The 18,772-nt window shown below is 40.6% G+C and overlaps 2 protein-coding genes across 2 annotated transcripts; both read right to left on the bottom strand.

Annotated features, from left to right (window-relative positions):
* Window positions 1–271: 271 nt before the first annotated feature.
* kpna4 (karyopherin alpha 4 (importin alpha 3)) lies at window positions 272–14,586 on the bottom strand. Its single transcript, XM_041046844.1, has 17 exons — window positions 14,370–14,586; window positions 12,552–12,596; window positions 12,263–12,352; window positions 9,890–9,919; window positions 9,573–9,625; window positions 8,261–8,356; window positions 7,840–7,925; window positions 6,823–6,909; window positions 6,549–6,718; window positions 5,670–5,714; window positions 5,385–5,516; window positions 4,755–4,883; window positions 3,947–4,051; window positions 3,777–3,848; window positions 3,167–3,329; window positions 2,962–3,056; window positions 272–2,647 (listed from the first exon to the last, which is right to left on the bottom strand). Exons 1-17 carry the CDS (start codon window positions 14,436–14,438, stop codon window positions 2,552–2,554), a joined length of 1,563 nt encoding a protein of 520 aa, XP_040902778.1. The 5' UTR covers window positions 14,439–14,586; the 3' UTR covers window positions 272–2,551.
* A 1,211-nt stretch (window positions 14,587–15,797) lies between these two features.
* Window positions 15,798–17,817, bottom strand: LOC121187560 (ADP-ribosylation factor-like protein 14). The gene is made up of 2 exons (XM_041046846.1): window positions 17,396–17,817; window positions 15,798–16,552 (listed from the first exon to the last, which is right to left on the bottom strand). The coding sequence occupies exons 1-2, from the start codon at window positions 17,708–17,710 to the stop codon at window positions 16,244–16,246; spliced, it is 624 nt and encodes a 207-aa protein (XP_040902780.1). The 5' UTR covers window positions 17,711–17,817; the 3' UTR covers window positions 15,798–16,243.
* Window positions 17,818–18,772: the final 955 nt, after the last annotated feature.

Consider the following 18,772-nt stretch of genomic DNA (forward strand, 5'->3'; position numbering starts at 1 on the left):
GCCCTCCCCACGACCCTCATTTCCGACGGTTGAACCGAAAGCACCATTTTTTTTTGTTTCCTGTAGTGCGCATGCGGATAAACGGTCTCTCTGGCCAATCAGGATCCGCTTTTCTCGATTTGAATACAAGCTGAACCACTATGAGAAACGAAAGCATTTTTCAAGGCCGTGTTACATTTTCTTTTTTTCAGTGAAAAAAAAACTTGCAAATAAACGCAAAAGTATTGACCACACCACTTCTTCACAACAGACCACACACACACGCAGTCTCTCGATTTGGGTTTCACTATTTATTTTCTCGAAGACAACCTATCCTGTAGCCTATCTCCCCAAAAGGCTTTTTGGGCAAACCATCTTTTTTTTCTTCCATTCCATAATTTTAGATTTGAAACCACATGTTTGCTAACAAGGAATGCTGCAAAAAAAAAAAAAAATTAAAATAAAATAAAAATAAAAATACCCCTATGTTCAACAGAAGGTTTATGAGCACAATGTGTAATCATTTACTACAGTGTCTGAAGTTAACACAAAAAATGGAAAAGGGTAAGCTTGTACACCTAGCTGGTATAAGAGGAAAGAGGAGTATGGAGCTAAGGACTGCAAGGTACTAAAGGTACAGCAAACTTGTTCATGGGTTTATTTATTATTCAGGAGAACCCACTTAGGACAACTCCCCAAATCCCCTTTGACCTTGAGAAAAGGGAGGTTAAATCCCCTCTTAGTCTAGCTGAGATACATTAGCAGATTCATTACTGCTGCTCCTGAAATAAGGTCATTATTTTCTCAAGTATCACTAAAAAGCATCATTGGATTACTCTAGAAATACAACAAAGATTGTGGTTGAGTGATGCATATTGTAGAGGATGTTGGCAGGTCAAAACCTATGAAACCAACCAACACACCTTCAGAAAGACTTCAGGCCTCACTTTGCAGTACATGTGCAAAACCATACAGATTATTTAGCAAATTGGACACTAGTGAGGGGTAAGGGAAGGGGAAACATGTAACATTTAAGCACAGTTTTACTTAAAATGAAAATTACACTGTATCCACAGCCTAAGGAAACTAAAATACCCTAAAAATAACTGTGCTATAGTTTAGTACATGCAAAGGTTATGATTCACAATCCTACGTGAAATGGCCATTGTTCTCTTCTCCCTTGGTGTTAAGTCAAAGCTATGGCAACAATACTGCAAAGCAGTGATTTTGCTGTAAATTGAAGGACAAATAACGTGTCACAAGGGGAACAGGTCATTTGGTTGATTATAGTGATGGTGTCAGAATTTCACAGCATCAAGCCCATGTCTGGTGCGTAGGTTAGGGTTCTGGTGTGAGGGTGGAATACGATCGTCGTCAATCACCTTTACAGAAGCAATGAAACTAAAAGCTGAAAATAATAAAAAAAAAAAATATCATAAAAAGGAACACACTGGAGGCAAAAAGAAAAGCCCAAAAGCCACCAAATGCATCTTAATACAATGCACTGCTGCTCCACACCTGCCAATAGCATTGTCCAGTGTCAATTAATACTAACTTAACAATAATTCAAAACAAACAAACAAAAAAAAAAATCCTTGTGATGACGATGATTTTTTTTTTAATATCCAAAGTTCTTCCTTTTAGGGATTTAGAGGATCAGCCTCTCTTTCAAAGGCAGAATTTCTTTCCTGAAACCTTTGATAACCTCATTGTTGCGTTTCTCAATTTTGTTTCTCTTCAGATGTTGTATTTGTATCTTTTTCCCGTCTCTGCATGCGTTCTTCACCCAGCCTTGCATACTCCCAGTCACGCACGCAGCCAAGCACACACAACTCATCCGTCCATTCTCTCGCACATGCGACACGCGCAGTCGGACTCCGGGCCCCGCCCACCAGGGGGAGAGGATGGTGCCCCATCGGGGCTTCTTGTTGGAGGAGATGAACCTGGCTCCTCTGCACTGAGTCCAGACATTCATACACAATGGGTCCATTCACACACATGTCTGATAGCGTGGCCGATTGGGGGAGGGGCACATTGAGGGTGGCGCCCTCTCTAGTCGGAGGACCGCAGAATTGTGATGGTTCGTGGTTCATCTCAGTTCATAATTATAGTTATATTCATTTCTGCATTTTGTTGTATTGTAATATTTCAAGATCTCTTGATTTCTTATTTTTGGATGTCCTTGGTTCTCCCCGGGCAGACATCGAGTTTTTTTTTGTTGTCATTTGAAGTAGTTTTCCGAAGACGACAGCTCCAATAACACAGAAGTTATGTCGGCATGTCTCTCAACGCATTCGATGTAGATGTTTTGCTTTTTTGCAACATGTAGCCACTCATTCTCACTCGCACCCACTCGCCATCTCAAACTTCATTTGGGCTGGTTCCCCTGGAATGCCAAATGAAATCCACACATTTTTCTCTCAGATAAGATGCAGCCATGGATCCCACGAGCCAAGCACAATGGATCAAATTTCTCACACTCTCGCTCTCTCTCGCTCTTTCTCTCCTAATTTTTTTATGTTGAACAGAGTGCTGCATCGTGAACAAAACTCCAGAATACCCCAGATGCTGTCTAGAACTGGAATCCCTCGGCTGGCACGTTGGCTGAGTTAAAGCCGTAAGTTCCGCCCTGGATGGCCTCTGGGACCAGGCTGGTGTCTTCATCAATCTGAATGGCAGACAATGCAACACATCATTAACAATGTACAGAAGAAATGACGGTGGATCACACACCAGTGGTGTTCAATACATCATGAGCCAACTTGTGTAAAGAAAAATAAAAAGTCAGTGACTTTTAAATAAAGAGGGTAAAAGTATTGAGCTGCTGACAGAAAACTCCCCCAACAAGGAAAACATCAAAAGTCACATTTATCATGTGAGACATGATCAGAAAACAGATTACTGTGGTCCATTTGGTCCATAGTAATGGCTGCTTTTAAATAAAAGTAATACCTAAAAAATATATATACATATATAACTTACATCATCAGATGAGAAGAATTGATCAATAATTTCGTAAGCCAATTTGTAGATATCTTCATTTTCATGATTCTGCAGTTGCTCCACCTTTTCCAAACCTGTAGGATAAAAAAAAAACAGATGTCAGCATTCAATCAACTATTAAGACTTGAATAAAAAAATAAAACAAAAAACAAAAAAAACCCTTGATGGTACAGGTGGATCTCACCTCCGCATTCCTCAATAAGGTTAGCAATAGTTTCGGCGTCATCATCGGCCATCTTCAGGATATTGCTGAGGCCATCAAGGACAACCTGCACAACTTGAGCATCCTTCACAGTCAGCAGGTTGCAGAATGGAGGGATCACCTGCTTCTCAATGAGGTGTGCCACCTGTAGACAGCAGAGAGAGAGTGAGTGATGTACTGTGTATCAGTACTTGGACATGTTAGACAAGGGAGGGGTTTCAAATTTACAGTTTTTGTTGATGTAATTTTCTTGTTTGCATTCAAAGACTTAAATCACAAATACATAGATAATTGCCAACAGAGTCATGGCAATTTAAACCCTCAACTAAACCCCAACAGTTATTCTTCACCACAACAAAAGTGGTGAAACAACTGAGGCTTTACCTGCTATAAAAGCCTGCTATTCCTTAACCACTTTTAATAACTTGGAAACCACTTTTTTCAGTTTCATGACTTGTTCTGCATTGTAGTTCACAAAGATCAAATAGTGTTTAGTAAGAAATGGATGTGTAAAAAAGATTAGGAGCTAAAACACTCAAAAGGCAGGGTAGTTTAGTTGAGGATGAAATGCTACAAAGAAAAAGGTTCTTACCTGATCTTTCCTCCCACTTATTGTCAGATTGCTGATGGCCCAGGCAGCTTCCTTCTGAGTGCCAAAGTCCCCCTAAAAATATATGCATTCAAAATAATCAATGCATGTGCTTGTTTACTTTGCTCTACAAATAATCCTAGACCAACAATTTGCACAATTTGGATACACACCTTGTCAAGCAGATGAATGATCATAGGGACTAGCTTGGCGTCAATGACGGCCTGCACCTGCTGCTGGTTGCCTGCTGTGATGTTGGACAGGAACCACACTGCCTCCTACAGGAGAAAAAGCACAAGTGGCATCTTTCTACCAAGGAGACAGGCAGTTTTTTGTTGTTTTGTAAAGTGTAAACAGATTTTATTCTAATCAAAGAAACCAGATGATTTAAAGCATTGTAAAGGACTGTTCAGTCCTCTTTATGAAAACTGAACTCATTTGTCGAAAATGACTTTCTGTGTCTAAACTGGATCAGAATCCAGAGGTCCACTCAGAGAGTTTGACCTCTGGCCGAGACGGAGCGCTGTGGGAGGGGCAAGGGTGACTTTGAGGCTCTAATCATCGTCCAGGTCACAAAGGGGGCCTCGTTTTATAAGTGACCGGTCTCAGATGCACTCCGATATCAGCAGGGACACATGGTCTCAGCACCCTTTGGCCACCAATCCATGGTATCACACATTCAGTCACATGCACACAATCTAATACCCTCCTCCCCAACCCCCAATCTGTCTCACTAACTACAACTAGCCAGCCGCTGAGGTCCTCTTCATCATCTTCATCCTGACGATCCTCCATGTTGTGAAGTCTTACTATTAGCCATCTGTCCCATCTATTATCTCTCACACAGCATTCACACTAGCACCAAGTCTCTGATTTCATCATTTCCAGACAATTGATATAGCAGTTTCAGGTCATCAGTAAGTAAGTGAGTGAGTGAGTGAGTGTGTGTGGAAGAGGAGGAGGATGGAGGATATATATTACCTTGTTGATTTTCTCCTTCGGGTGAGTGAGGAGGGCGGGGAAGTGGCTGAGGGCGTCACAGTTGAGCACCACCTGGGTCTGTTCATCTGTGCCAGTCACTATGTTCCCAACAGCCCTCAGAGCAGCAGTCTGGGTGTGGAGAGGAAGTGTGAAATTGTTTTGATAATAATACATATTTATTTATAGAGGACTTCCTCCTAGGTAGTCAAAGATGCTTGTCGTAACGCGTATTCAAAACTCAGAGGATAAGTTTTACTCAACAAGTTCAGAGGGAGAAGTAGTTCAATTGCAGGGACAAAAAAAAAAAAAAAAAAAAAAAAACTTTAAACCTTTGTTTAAAGGCAGATTTTAACAGCTTAGTGTTTGTCCTCTATTAATGCACTCAGTGTTGTGATATAACACAGCAATGACAGGACTGTTGATGGACACATGGCTGGTTATGTTGATGTATTTCATGAATTATCATCACCACATGTTGTTGCTTGGCTGTTCTGTAATGACCGTTAAGAACTTCTCAGGCAACAAAAACTGACAAAGAATTTGTAATATGACTGAAACCAGTTTTCAAGATGGTTTCCAAATGAGGGTCATTTAGCTAAAACTAATCTGCACTAATTCCCCTCTCCATACCTGAACTTTGACCTCCTGGTGACTGAGCAGAGGGACCAGGTGAGGGACGATGCCAGAGTCGATGACCATTTGGATCTGCTCGTTCCCAGCGTCCGTCAGGTAGGACAGAGCCCACACTGTGTCTACCAAGATCTGGAGGCAGCAAAACACCAAAAGAATACAAAATAAATACATTTTGTTTTCTGCTCAACCCTCATTAGACAGAGATGATTTAGCAGGGGCTTTCATCTGGGAATATAGCATAGAGCCAAGGCACGACAGCCTGCTTAAATTCTGTGTACTCACACTGACATCAGTGTGGTGGATCAGCACGCAGAGAGCTGGCAGGATCTGAGGAAGGAATTTAGAAAGAAAAGTCATTAGATGAAAAGGAGGAAATGACAAGGAAAAAAAACAACGACGTTCCTGTGTGATACACAAAGGTTTGCTCATAGCTGCGATGGCTGCAGAGTCGCTTATTCTGCAATGCCTGCTACACCTTCCTTCATTTCTGCGCCAAAGAGCAACACAATAACTGTGCCCTCGTTTTACCAGCATAGGCAGACCACTGATGGAGCTTTAATCCTCCTTTCCCCCCTCACTGTCAAACACCAACCGATAAGCACACATCTTCCTCTTAGATTTCAGGAGAAGCATGAAGATATTCACTGCGGCCCAAAAACATTATTTCTTAAGCTGACAGTTTACTCTGGAATCAGTTCTGTTGTGTTCTACGGGAGCATCAGACAGTTTCCACTATCTTTCAGTGTTCCTTCTGATGGTGGTTTTTTCCAACACACGATCCCATTAAAATTTTCACACAAGACTGGACAAGGACATCTTCGATACTTCGGATCCACTATTATACATATACAACTAACTGAACTAAAATTACAATCTCTGAACTCTGATTTTCCTATTACCCATTCCTATAACCAAACTATGTGGCTCTTTCCAAGAAACTTTCAAGAAGTTATTATCAAAAAACAGACCCATAAAACTAAGTGTTGCCAACTGAAGGCAAGACTACAAAACATGTGGGAGTTGCAAAAGCAGTGAAAAAGGATATGATCCCTCATCATCTTCCCAACCATAAACAATGGTACGGTGCCTTTCAAACAACACCCCTGCACTTAATAATCTGGCACGGCTCACTCATTTTCTTTACACACATGCTGTACACACCTCCTGGATCGTCTCCATGGGTGGTGGGGGGTCCTTGTGGCGGCACAAGTTGACCATGACCCAGGTGACATTGCGGAGGAAGGTGATGGGGATGGAGGGGCTGATGAAAGAGAGGAGGGGCTTCACCACGCCCAAGCTGATCACATAGTCTCTGCACTGAGGACCATCACCTGGAAAAAGCGCACACACACACAAACAGAAGGGGTGCATGTCATTTTGGCCACTGACTGTATTTATTTCTAAGACACTCATGTGCACACCAACTGCAACTCACCTATAATGTTGCCCAGGGCCCAGACGGCCTGTTCACACACATTCTGGTGAGGAGACTGAAGCAGTCTCAGGAACTTTGGCACAGCATCTACACATAAGAAAACAGATGATTGAATCATTTAAAAAAAAGCATCTTGTGATCTTTGCTGCTTTAATTTAGGTACAACACCATCCGTGTCCCTCACAGAACTTATTAAGTTATAACAGTTCTACTTTTTAGTATAACTTTTGACCACTTGGACAGATCAAAGCTCAGATTTGGACAAAGCAGTTTGTACTTTGATCAAAATGTTACCAAGCCACATAAAGCTAAGAAAAAAAGAGATGAAGAGCAGATAAAGCAAATATAAAGCAAAAAAAAAAACAACAAAAAAAAACAAAACAATCAGATCTACAGAACAAAATGCAACCAGGGAACACTCATGATAATCATGAAAAATGCTTCATTTAGGCATCGAAAGTCAAAGATACTTAAACTTTGCTGTTAAGATTGCACAGTTAATCAAAGATTATGATGTTATCTAATGTCAAGATTAGTCCTGAAATTCAGTGGCTGAATCAATATGGTAAATCTATTAAGAAGGAAAATGAACAATAAATAAATATAAATAATGTCTGTCATAATGACATTTGTAATTTGTGAGGTTCTTTCATTTTGTTGTAAACGTCATCAACTGCATAGGGTAACTGAATGTGAATATATTGTTTACTACGTGTTTAAAGAAAAAAACAATATGGTTCTGAAAATAAAAGATCAAGATTTCTCAAAGGGAAAGTCTCCAAACGCCATAAACGTGCAGCTTTTACCATTTCATAACAACCCACCATACAAATTAATATAATAATATATCATTTATTTATATTTCTGCACTGAACTGCATACCTCATTAACATAAAATGAACAGTCAGTTAGTGGAGCATTCAAAATCTTATTTAAAAAAAATAAAAAAAGAGACTGAAATCAACTAAAGGAACACAGAAAGAAAGAAAGAAAGTGTTGTGGTACAGTGGCACTTACTGGACTGGACCACAGCTTGGGTCTGCTCTGAGGTTCCAGACGCTATGTTGGTTAAAGCCCAGGCTGCCTCAAACTGGAGAGACGGGCTATAGACAGGTGAGAGTGGATAGATGGATGAAGGCGGCAGAGGTAACAGTAAAAATGAGTGAGATTTGGGCAGGGGCGTCAAACAGCACGAGTATGCTGATGAGTCATTTATGTTCTGCCACTCCTGGAAGGTGAAAACTAGGACGCATTTACATAACTGCAACACCGTTCACATGTAGGCTTGGCTAAACCCTGCTGGCTCATTTACATAACTTTGAAGTGTACATAAACTCTACATGATCGAGGAAAAGGGCTAACTTGTACTATAATTATCGCACACGCAACACAGTGATTCACTGCTACATGCAGACAAACAAAATTACAGCCTGCTTACTTGTCATCTCTCTCCAGGCAGTGGACCAGTATCGGAAGGATGCCAGACTTAATCAGGTCATCTATGGGAGGGTTACGGTCACTGGACAACAGCTTCCTGCAAAAACAAAGAGGAAACAAAAGACCATTACTCACATGCTCATTCCCACATAGGTTTACTGACACATACCAACAAATTATGGCCCAAAACTGACATTACACAACATCAAGTATGTATGGTATAGGTAAGTATGATGCTATCTTCAAAGTGTCAAAATAAAGCTGCAATATGGACTCCAATGAAAAAAAGAAAGGATAAACGGTTAAATACATAAATTACAAAAACAAATCCTGCCATGAATTTGGACTGCCTTCTGCTACACCTGACCCAACTTCTAGAGGGTCGCACTGCTGAGCTGCAGCACCATTTACAATATCCATTAATCAGACGGGGGGGCTGACTTACTGTAAATCACTGCTGTCTAACCAAACAGGAAAAACATTCAGCCCCTGAAATTGCAACACTGAAACTGCATTTTGCAAGAGGCCACCAATTTTAATCAGAAAGCCTCTTATGACAAAGTGTTGGAGCACTGGTGCACAATCAGTGGCTCACAAATACACCCGAGAACCAGATGTAAATCTTGATTACATTCAACCCGCTCCTGTTAGAGAGCAAACAAAACTTCAGTATGATACAGCGTCAGTACAGTTTATTCATACTGAAAATTTAGGTTAGGGTGGCGTGGACAATAACATCATGATAATTATGACCGCATTTTCTTGATATTGATGTGTAACAATATTTAAACAATTCCCCTGTGACACAATAACATTTATATCGACTGATCTAACTGAATGGGAATTATAGGCTCCATGGTGTTTAAAGAGTAATTTCTCATACAGCTTCATTCATTTACATCACTTTATCATCTGTAAAACTATACAGATCGCCACCTCAGCACAGATCATGCTGAGCAGTGAAGTTTGGTAGCTGCTCTCCTTTTGAATTCACACTAAAATCTCCATCATACAGTCCTGTGGTTGGTCCGCTTTGCTTTCACACCACCAACAAACTGCACAAGCACCTGGTTGCACCCGCTTGTTTGTCTGACAGCATTCACACCAGCCCAAATGAACCCATCTAAACGGGTTAGGTGTGAAAAGAACTCTTAGACATTCAGAAGTGTGATCCACAACTTTTCAAGACGAGAAGTGCCTCACACAAATGATTATACAGAGACAATAAGCAGTATTCAGTTACTGGTCAACTACTGAAGTAAAGTGAAATCATTATCAGCAGAACCCAGGAATGTGAGGGAGTGGGGTCCTACCTGGCAGCCTGAACAGCACTCAGCTGGACGCCCTGGTTATCACTGGTGGCGTTCTACAAAACAACACATACAAGCAAAGTGTAATGTTTATACATTATGTCTCGAGGATCTGTACGCTGTAAAATGTGAGCAATAATAACAATTTGAAAAAAATCAGAGCTAGAGGTAGCCCAGCTTCATTTTCACATTGCATTAAAATACAGTTGTAACAACATGAGTTTATTTTGGAGGACAAGGGTTAATATGTGATGCATAATAAACACATCCCATAAGCCATGCAAAATAAAGAGGAAAAATAAATAAAACATTCAGCTTACTTGTACTATTGCTTCAAGAGAGGTGTTTTGCTGAAAATGAGAAAAGAACGTTATCAGCCTAGATTCATGCTTTGCCACACATTTGTAAAACATACAGTAAATAACGTTAAAAGTTGCAAGATGATCAGTAACTGGTCAATTTTAAACTGGAGGTTTGGCAAGAAAAAAAAGGTCAATACTGTTAAACACAGCAGTACCCATTAAACAAAAACCATATGGTTACCCTGAAGAGTTCATACCCTGGCAGAACCAAATGAGGGCAAGCTGACATCTGTTAGCTTCTTGCCTTGTATTAAAAACAGTCACTCCTAAAATTGCTTTTGTATGTGATGTTGACAAAGCAGGAAGGAAAGTCACCAAAGCCAAAGTCACCACTGAGAACAGTGAGGGGAGGCTGGGGATTGAGAAATGCCATCAGGACAATGCAGTGACTCGCATTCACATTTGAACCAATGTGGCGTTGTGGTGTAACAGTTAGCAGGCTGGACGTGCAGGCCAGCATTCGACATGATAATTTGCCAGTTGGCAATCTCACCTGATGTCCAGTACAGGGAGTTCAGAGCCCAGTGCAGACTGCCTCTGGTAGAGACCCTGAGTATCACTTTCAATCAACAACTGACCATGACTGAAGGCCCTGTTAAATAAAGTTGGCCAATGCCTCTGATAACCCAGCAGTTGCTGCTAATTGCTATGCATCCCCAAATAAAGGGGGGGGCAGTGGATTTAAAACAGACAGACAAGGGAAAAAAAACTAGAAAAACATTCAAATACAACCCTGAATGCAAATTTATATGTACTTGCAGATTTATATTTGTGTATTTACATTCAACGGCTGTGGATGGAGATTAAAGAGATAACTGTATCTGAGGGAAATTAAAAACAGTAGTGAGCAGAACTCAGCGGAAAAAGGACAAATTGAAAAAAGAAAGCAGCGGGACAGTGAGGATTTAGGAAACATCTGATATGTCAGAAAAGGGCATTTATAGTCTTACAAGCTCAGAGGCCCAAATTATTCATTTTGAGAGCTAACCACAAAATGGGCAAAATAATGAAAAAGCAAATGTCCTCAAGGCAACACAATCAATGTGTTATTTCGGGCCGACTGAAAACAGTCCCACAGCGCAGACTAGTTTGTTAAGTATTTAAACTAGATTGGCCAGAGCGCCTTTCCACAAAAGCTTCTCCTAATGTCTTGCAGTGAGTCAGAGCAGCATGTCATTGTTGATATATTGCTAAGCAGCCCATTTCGAGTCAGCCCTCTCAGTACCACTAGGCAGTTACTGTGATTGAATTTCTGAGCTGCTGAGTGGCCATTTTATTCCAGCAATGGCACCAAACTCAGAGATCTTTAGTGATGCCGGGATTCTTGACTGATTGATTTTCTGTGACTTTGTTACTCTAAAACGCGTAGGTCTGATGCGTGCCAACACTGCATACATTAAGGGATGACTGCTGAGACATTTACTGTTGAGCTCCAAGCCTCTGGGACACCAGGAGCTCAACTGAAAAATTATCCTTAATATATATTGCGCGCACACATATATATATATATATATATACACAATAATATATATACACAATAATATATAACTTTTACAAGTACAAGGACTTATCCTTTTGGCCTCAAAAAGGCTAAGTTGAGGGATAATTTTCAGGGCAATATGTGCATTACAAACAACTTTCTATAAGTATTCCAATTACCACCACAGCCAGAACTATTACCACAGATAGTTATTACAATAATTATTTTATTCCCTGATACTCTTACTATACCTGATTTATTTCATATAAAAGTGAAAAATAAAGTTCATACTAGCGTTCACCATGGAGATTATTTGAAGCAGTCAGGCAATACACCAAAAGAAGAATCTCTCTCAAACATTAGTAGAAATATTGTACCCAAAAAGCCCAGAAAACATTCAAAAAGGAACACAACCCCCGTGAGGGATAGTTATACAAGTTGCAGTGTACCTATTCTACCAAGCAAGCTGTAAACAAAATCAGTCTCTTATTTCGGGAAAATGAGACACCAACCAGCGCACAGAAAGACAAACTGCATGTTTGTTCACACTCCACACCCCACCCAACTGGGATCGAGCAAGGAGAGCTAAGGAGGCAGCATCACATGTACCAAACGTCAGCATGTCCTAAACCTCTGGAGTGTTTAACCAGTGAGACGAACCTAATCTGAAAAACCCCTTGGTCAAACAGTCAGAGCAGACACCACATGCCAAGCTGTCATTCCTACTGCTTCAGTAGTACCTTACCGGAGCTGTACACTACTCTGTCCTTAGAGCACAAAACCTAAAAATATGTTGACTCAGTTTCCTGGTGGCAGCAGACACATTTTGCGATGCAGACACATAGCCATACCGATCTGAAATCTCCGTCAACATCAGAGTCCTCACAGATGTCCTCGTGGGGCACGTTTCTCCTCTTCAGAAGGTGCTCATCTCTTTTGTTCTGTGGTAGAGGGAACAGAAATATCACTTCGTTAATTTTCCTGCAAAAATTCAGGATACCGGCGGTATCTTTCAGTGCATTATATCAAAGATAAACTGCAGATAAAAGGCCAGAATTTAATTTACCTGTTAAAAATCTGAATTGCTCAAAGCGAATGTGTGTTTGTAGCTGATAGCACAATATAACAAATGTGATTTACCTTTCTGAGTTCCACCACTACCTCAGTCCTCTGTCTTCTCATAGTCTGTGGGAGAGACAGAATATAAGCACCATACAACAAGGAAAGTTTATCCCAAACTGCCTTTGCCAAAGAGAGTCAGGCCAGCTACAATGTTAAACTCAGGCACAATCTGAGAATAGGATCCAGTCTATGCGGACAGAGGTGATCAGGACTCTCAGTCATACCTGGAGCACAAAGTCCACAGCCCACACACACTCAGCTTAACTTACTGCAAGACCATTTAATCTGCCTTAACAAGACAGGTAACACTGATATTCTTTGATATCGTTTTTACTCATGTTCTTACCCATTAAAAAAAACATACAACAGCGACAATGATGAAACTTCTAGCCAAACCTACTGCAGCCCTATAAGAAATCCTACCTCGATGAAGATTATACAGTGCAGGTTTTCTTGAAAACGTTTCAAAGGGGTGCCAATCCTTATTCTTTATCAAAGACCGTAATTTGTTTCTGCTATTCAATCGTATTACATTATAATACAGGTGTCTCTAATACTTCATCTACCTGCACTGTTACATATGAGCTGGGCCAAATATTAGAGACACATCTCAAGTACAACACACTACAAATCACATCCTCAGAAAAGGCTATGAAGTTCAAATCAACACCTCTTGAAAAACAATTATAACATTACTGAACATTTCGGCCTTCCTGAGAGGAGGATTTATTGCAGAGCTGTAGAATTAGATTAAGCTATATCTACCTAATAACTTGGCAACTCTAAAACTGGCTTATTCTATACTTCATGAGCAAAAGAGTACTGTTGCAGTTGCAGTAAAAGAACAGATGCGTCTGTAATGTTGTTGTTATTAACAGGTTACCAGGCAAAGCAACTCCTGTCGAGAGGCCTACATAGCTACAGAAACTACTTGTCAAACAGGATGTAGGAGTATATCCTGCTCATATGCATCTTGAGTGAGCCCGCCTGAAAACAACACCATAACCTGCTGACATTAATATAGCTGAACTGTCTGTAAATCGACTGGTAACTTATGGATCCAACGTGTATCTTTGATCCGTCAGTCATGTGATCGTGTTAACTAGCTAGTCGTGATAACCTTGATTTCTGAGCATGTGTGACCGTTTGAAAACCACGGGTTAAAAAATTAACACTACGCCACGCTTTAAAAGATGCAGGTAACTGGTCAGCTAAGAGGCTGACTGGTTTCCGCCATTGTTTTTGGTGATAAAGACGGGGGATGGGTGGAACTGCAGCCACCAGCACCACCAAGCTTAACGTTAGCAAGCTAGCACGCAGGTTAGCTAACTGCAGTATCAAAATAACGCCAATTGCCGCTTGCCAATCAAGGAAATATCCCCCAAAGACAACCTGGAAGTCAATTATATGTACTGTTGAATGTACACTAAACATTTTCTCTAGCTAGCACACCGAGCTAAAGCGATCTGGTGGATGATATGCTTCAGTTAAGCTAGCATGTCCCCCCCGTGGGCCTGGCTAGCAGCAGGCTAGCAGAGCACCTCCAGCGGAGGCGATGAACTCCGACCAGCTTTTCTGACATGTTTTATAACCAGCGCGGTCTCCCGTTGAAAAGAAACCCAGTGTAACCCAAAGGGGAAACCGCCCAGCCGAGGCCGGCGATTTTAAACGGGTGATCCCTGAAGGCCCCGGCCGAGGCTCTGGGCACAAAGTTGCCGATGGTGTAAATTAGAAACGACGTCACAGGGAAGCCAGGAGGCGAAGCTGGCCGTGGACAGAGCGGCGGCGGCGGCGAGAAAAGAGGACATCCTCGCCGCCAATGTGCACAACTTTTACCTCCAAATCACGGCCCTTATTCTTGAAATTCTTCAGCCGCTGGTTGTCCAGTTTCTCGCTGTCGGCCATGTTAGCGGTTCTGCTTGCGGTAAATACAGTTTAACTCGTGGATTTAGCTGGTGTGCTACCCCTTTTTTTCTAGTTCCCTTTTCTCAGCCTTTCGTTAGCGGACTATTTTTTGCTGCTCTGTCCGCGGTGCATACTGGGAATGCCGGTGGTGGAGGACAGCCTCGCTCTGGCGTGGAGGAAGGGTGGGGAAATCCCCTGTACTCTCATTGGTTTCACTGTTAAACATCCATCTGCAGGGCGCGCCATATAACAACACACGCATTTATATTTGATCATTGCATTCAAACGCTGTTTACATCCATCACACTTATGCATTTATATTAGTGTGTTTTGTTGTTCAACTGCGTTGCATTACAACGAGGTATATGTACAAAGTTGTCAGTTTCAAGTGCACACTTGCAGAATTAAGTAGTATTAAGTTTACCCAAGTGCAGCACTTCCTGTAATTACAGTGTTGAAGTAGCTTAGTTCTTCTTTACTTGAGCTTTTCTATTTTATGCCAGTGTTTTTTATTTTACCTAACTTCGTTTATTTTACAGAGATGGTTACGCTGCAGATTAAGATTTTACATATAAAATATACGATCATCTTTATAATGGATTGCTTTGCTGTAAACGAATTAAAGGCTTGAATACCAACCAGGAAAACAGGCCAGGTTGGTAACTGTTACTCGATTTTTAGTTACTTGATTTTTAGGAATTTAATCAACAGTAGCTTGATTGATGAAGTTGCCTTCATTATTATACAATTTCCTTGTCACATATCTAAAACAAAGAGGGAACGTTAATGAAAAAAAAACAATAATTTTGGAACATATCCACTTGATTTAACTAACTCAGACTCATTCACAGCTACTAAACTGTTTTAATGTTCACATGGGCATGTCAGTATTTTTATTTAAGAAAGACCTATCCTTTAAGGCCCTGTTATGTACATGACCCCAGACTTTTTAAATGTAATGCAATATATACATTGTTGTATTCCAACCTTTATTTAAGTGAAGGATCTAAATACCTCTTCTTCTATTGATTTTATCATCTAAACTCCAAAGGAACGACTTCATTTGATTCTAGATATTTTTAACAACTTTGCTTTCAAATAAACGAAAACAACAGTGGAACAGCACCTGCACAGGGTTACACACACGCTCAATTGAGTTGACAGATTTGTTGTTGTTTTGATGGGTTTTAGGCCAAACCATATATATTTTACTTCAGTATCATGTGTCTGAGTTGTGTTTGATTGGCTGAGGGAAATCCTTGTAATTATTTAACATATTGTGACACTACACAGGCAGTTTCCAAATGAATAAATAAAGCTTGCATGAAATAGTAAGCACAGAACAAGTTGTCTTAGTATTTTAATGTTGTGATGTTAAAAAATACTACAAATAAATACATAAAGTAAAAATAGTGCACAAATGGAAAAGAACATTTCTGTTTGTAATCAGTCAGTTTTCTGCATACAGTCTGTGCACTGTCAGACTGAACTGTCTCAAACATTGTGTGACATGTCCACTGTTTTCTCAAAACTACCCTGATTTTCCAAGATTGTTAACAGAATCCTTGTGGTTTATCGTCACCGTCCAAAGACGCTTTCTCTTCTCCTTGATCCAGCTAAACTTTTATATTTCACAGACATTAACACTAATCACTGTGTTAATGTCATCCTTCTTATTACTGCCTCCCCTGATTGGATCTTATAGACGCCACAGCGAGGCCATATTTGCAGATGACTCACATGGCCAGGCGAGAGGAAATCCTAAGCATGGCATGAATGAAACTTCAAAAAAAGATTTTTATCCATCATCTGCTGCAGAGCATGACTTGTTTTACAGCTGTGATGCTGAAGCCCTTTGACCTCATCTTAACTTTAATGTCCTCTTGAGTCTGTTTCAGTGGGGTCTTCATCAGATAGACTATCCTCCTGAAACCTTCTTCTAGTCCCATGCCGGTGGTGGCTGAACAGGGCTGAATGAACCAGGCTCTGCCCTCACACACTCTTTTTAAGTCCAGTTTGAGGCAAAGTGCCTCTGGGCTCAGAGCTCTTGGGAGGTCCTGTTTGTTGGCGAGGACCACAAGAGGAACTCCTCTGAGGCTTTCGTACCTTAGGACCTAGTGTGTGGAGAAAACAAAGTAAAGAACACTTTAATTATTACAGTGAAAAACAAACTTTTTAAAAGAACCTGTCCATTCCATACCTTATTTGCCATACAACAGCACTTTACTTAAACCTTCCACTATGTAGCATTTATAAGCAGTATATAAACCTTACTTACCTTACTATGTGGTTTCTAACACATTATAACATAGCATTAAACATATATTTTATTACTGTATTTGTAAACAATTATATTTCTACCAATGAGGCATTTGTAACTGGTGTCACATCCATCATCAGTTTTAAACCTGTCTGTGAATGATTTGTGGATGTATATAACCGGTTAATAAGGCTTTATAACATACACAAGATTTGTTGATGTAATAAAGTATCATTAAATATGAGTACAGGTGTCAGACTGTGTTATCAGTCGTTCATAAATGTGTAAACACAGCAATGGATGCTTCATAGGAGGAGTTGTAGATGTGGGTAAATGCATTAGTAAACACTTGAAAATGTCCTTATATCTGCTACAACTACACGACGGTGTGTTATGATCCATTTATTAAAGATTCCCTCCAGACATAAATTTAAGACTCACAAAATACTCTGCTTTGAATAATAGTTTATATCTGATATGGTTTTTCCACAAAAAAAATCTATTGAGTTTCCTCATTCAAAATGTTCACAGTTTCATTTTGCACACTGAAGGTCAAACATCCAAGTGTAGTAACAATAAGAAAACACATTTTTGACTGGAGCGAATCTTTAAGTGTTTATATACCACTTATAAAAGCTAACTAGGTGTATTAAAGCATTGCTCTTATAAATATTTGAATATTCATTGATTTATTTACCCGATGGAGTTCCTTGCAGGCCTCGTCCAGTCGTTTCTGATCCCAGCTGTCCACCACAAACACCAGTCCGGCTGTATCAGCATAGTGATGCTTCCAGTGGGGCCTCATCTTCTTCTGGCCCCCCACGTCCCACACTGTCAGGCTCGGGCTGCTCCTGTCTGTCTCCAGCGTCTCCACATTGAAGCCCACAGTTGGCACTGTCACCACGCTCTCGTTGTACATCAGTTTGTAGAGGAGGGTGGTCTTTCCTGATCCGTCCAGGCCCAGCATCAGGACCTGTTCTTGTTTCTGAAGCCTAGATCCACATGTACCCATTTCCAAAAAGTGCAGTTTTTGTCTATATCCAAAAAGGTATGTCTTCTTCTTCTTGTGTAAACTAAGCTGTCTACAACCAGTGGCTGCCTCTGTACTGTCTATCTGCAGGCTTAGTGCGTCTGGTCACTGCTTACAATGAGTATGCTTTATGTACACACAGGCATAGTGATCCCTCCCCTCTGTTGTGATGGGATTCCTTCAGTCTCCTGCGTGGCTTTCAGTAAAGCTATTTATATCCAAAGTGACTGTGCAACTGAGTGGGGCGACATACAGTACTCTGGTTACCACAGCGCCTGTAACGGAGTCACATCACACCTGCCCCAGATCATCATTCACACCAGCAGCCAGGAAGTCCATGTTTGGTACAACGGGAGGATAGTGTTTCTTCTTGGCTGGATATCCCATCATGGCAGTGACATCACAGGGAAATTTTGGTGGCCATGGCTGATGGGTAAATGTGGGTTTATCTTTAGATTCACAATATGTACACTGAAGGTGCAGCTTCCAGAAACCTCTGGACAAAAAGAATGTCTGGGAAATTTGGAATTTATCTAAAATTAATATGCTTGTACTAAAACACCACACTTAGTACAATAACACAAAATTAACTAAACTATATGTATTTTAAAAAATACATCCAGGCATCATATTTAATTTTTCATGCTGGCTCTGATTTGTTTGCCCTAATTAATTCTGTCTGACCACTTAAACTGGACTTCTCCATTGGACTGTAGGGTTAGGGTTAGGGTTAGGGTATTCTATTACATGGGATTCGGACAATCTATTTTTTGACCGGTATGATATGATTACAGTTGGACTGATCAGAGAATCATGTGGGCACCAGAAGCAAAATAAATTCAGTTAATCGTCCAGTGCTAACATACCACAGCATTAAATGTGGGTTGCTGTAATGAACATCTTCTAATCACCCAGCAGGTGGCACAGACTGTCTAAAATCAAACTTTTCAACAGTTAAGGATCACAGTCTCATTTCCGGTGAAGTTGTTTAATCTCTTTTGCTGCTTTTTCTCTGTATAAACAAGGCAAACAAAACCGTTACAG

The sequence above is a fragment of the Toxotes jaculatrix genome, chromosome 9, assembly GCF_017976425.1.
Source record: "Toxotes jaculatrix isolate fToxJac2 chromosome 9, fToxJac2.pri, whole genome shotgun sequence".
Lineage (NCBI taxonomy): Eukaryota > Metazoa > Chordata > Actinopteri > Toxotidae > Toxotes > Toxotes jaculatrix.

Coding starts and splice junctions, on each gene's coding strand:
- kpna4 (XM_041046844.1), bottom strand. CDS start 14,438: ATGGCCGACAGCGAGAAACTGGACAACCAGCGGCTGAAGAATTTCAAG. Junction 12,353..12,551: donor TAGTGGTGGAACTCAGAAAG/GTAAATCACATT, acceptor CCTCTACCACAG/AACAAAAGAGATGAGCACCT. Junction 6,910..7,839: donor CCAAGCTGTGGTCCAGTCCA/GTAAGTGCCACT, acceptor TCTTATGTGTAG/ATGCTGTGCCAAAGTTCCTG.
- LOC121187560 (XM_041046846.1), bottom strand. CDS start 17,710: ATGGGTACATGTGGATCTAGGCTTCAGAAACAAGAACAGGTCCTGATG. Junction 16,553..17,395: donor CCTGCAAGGAACTCCATCGG/GTAAATAAATCA, acceptor TCCACACACTAG/GTCCTAAGGTACGAAAGCCT.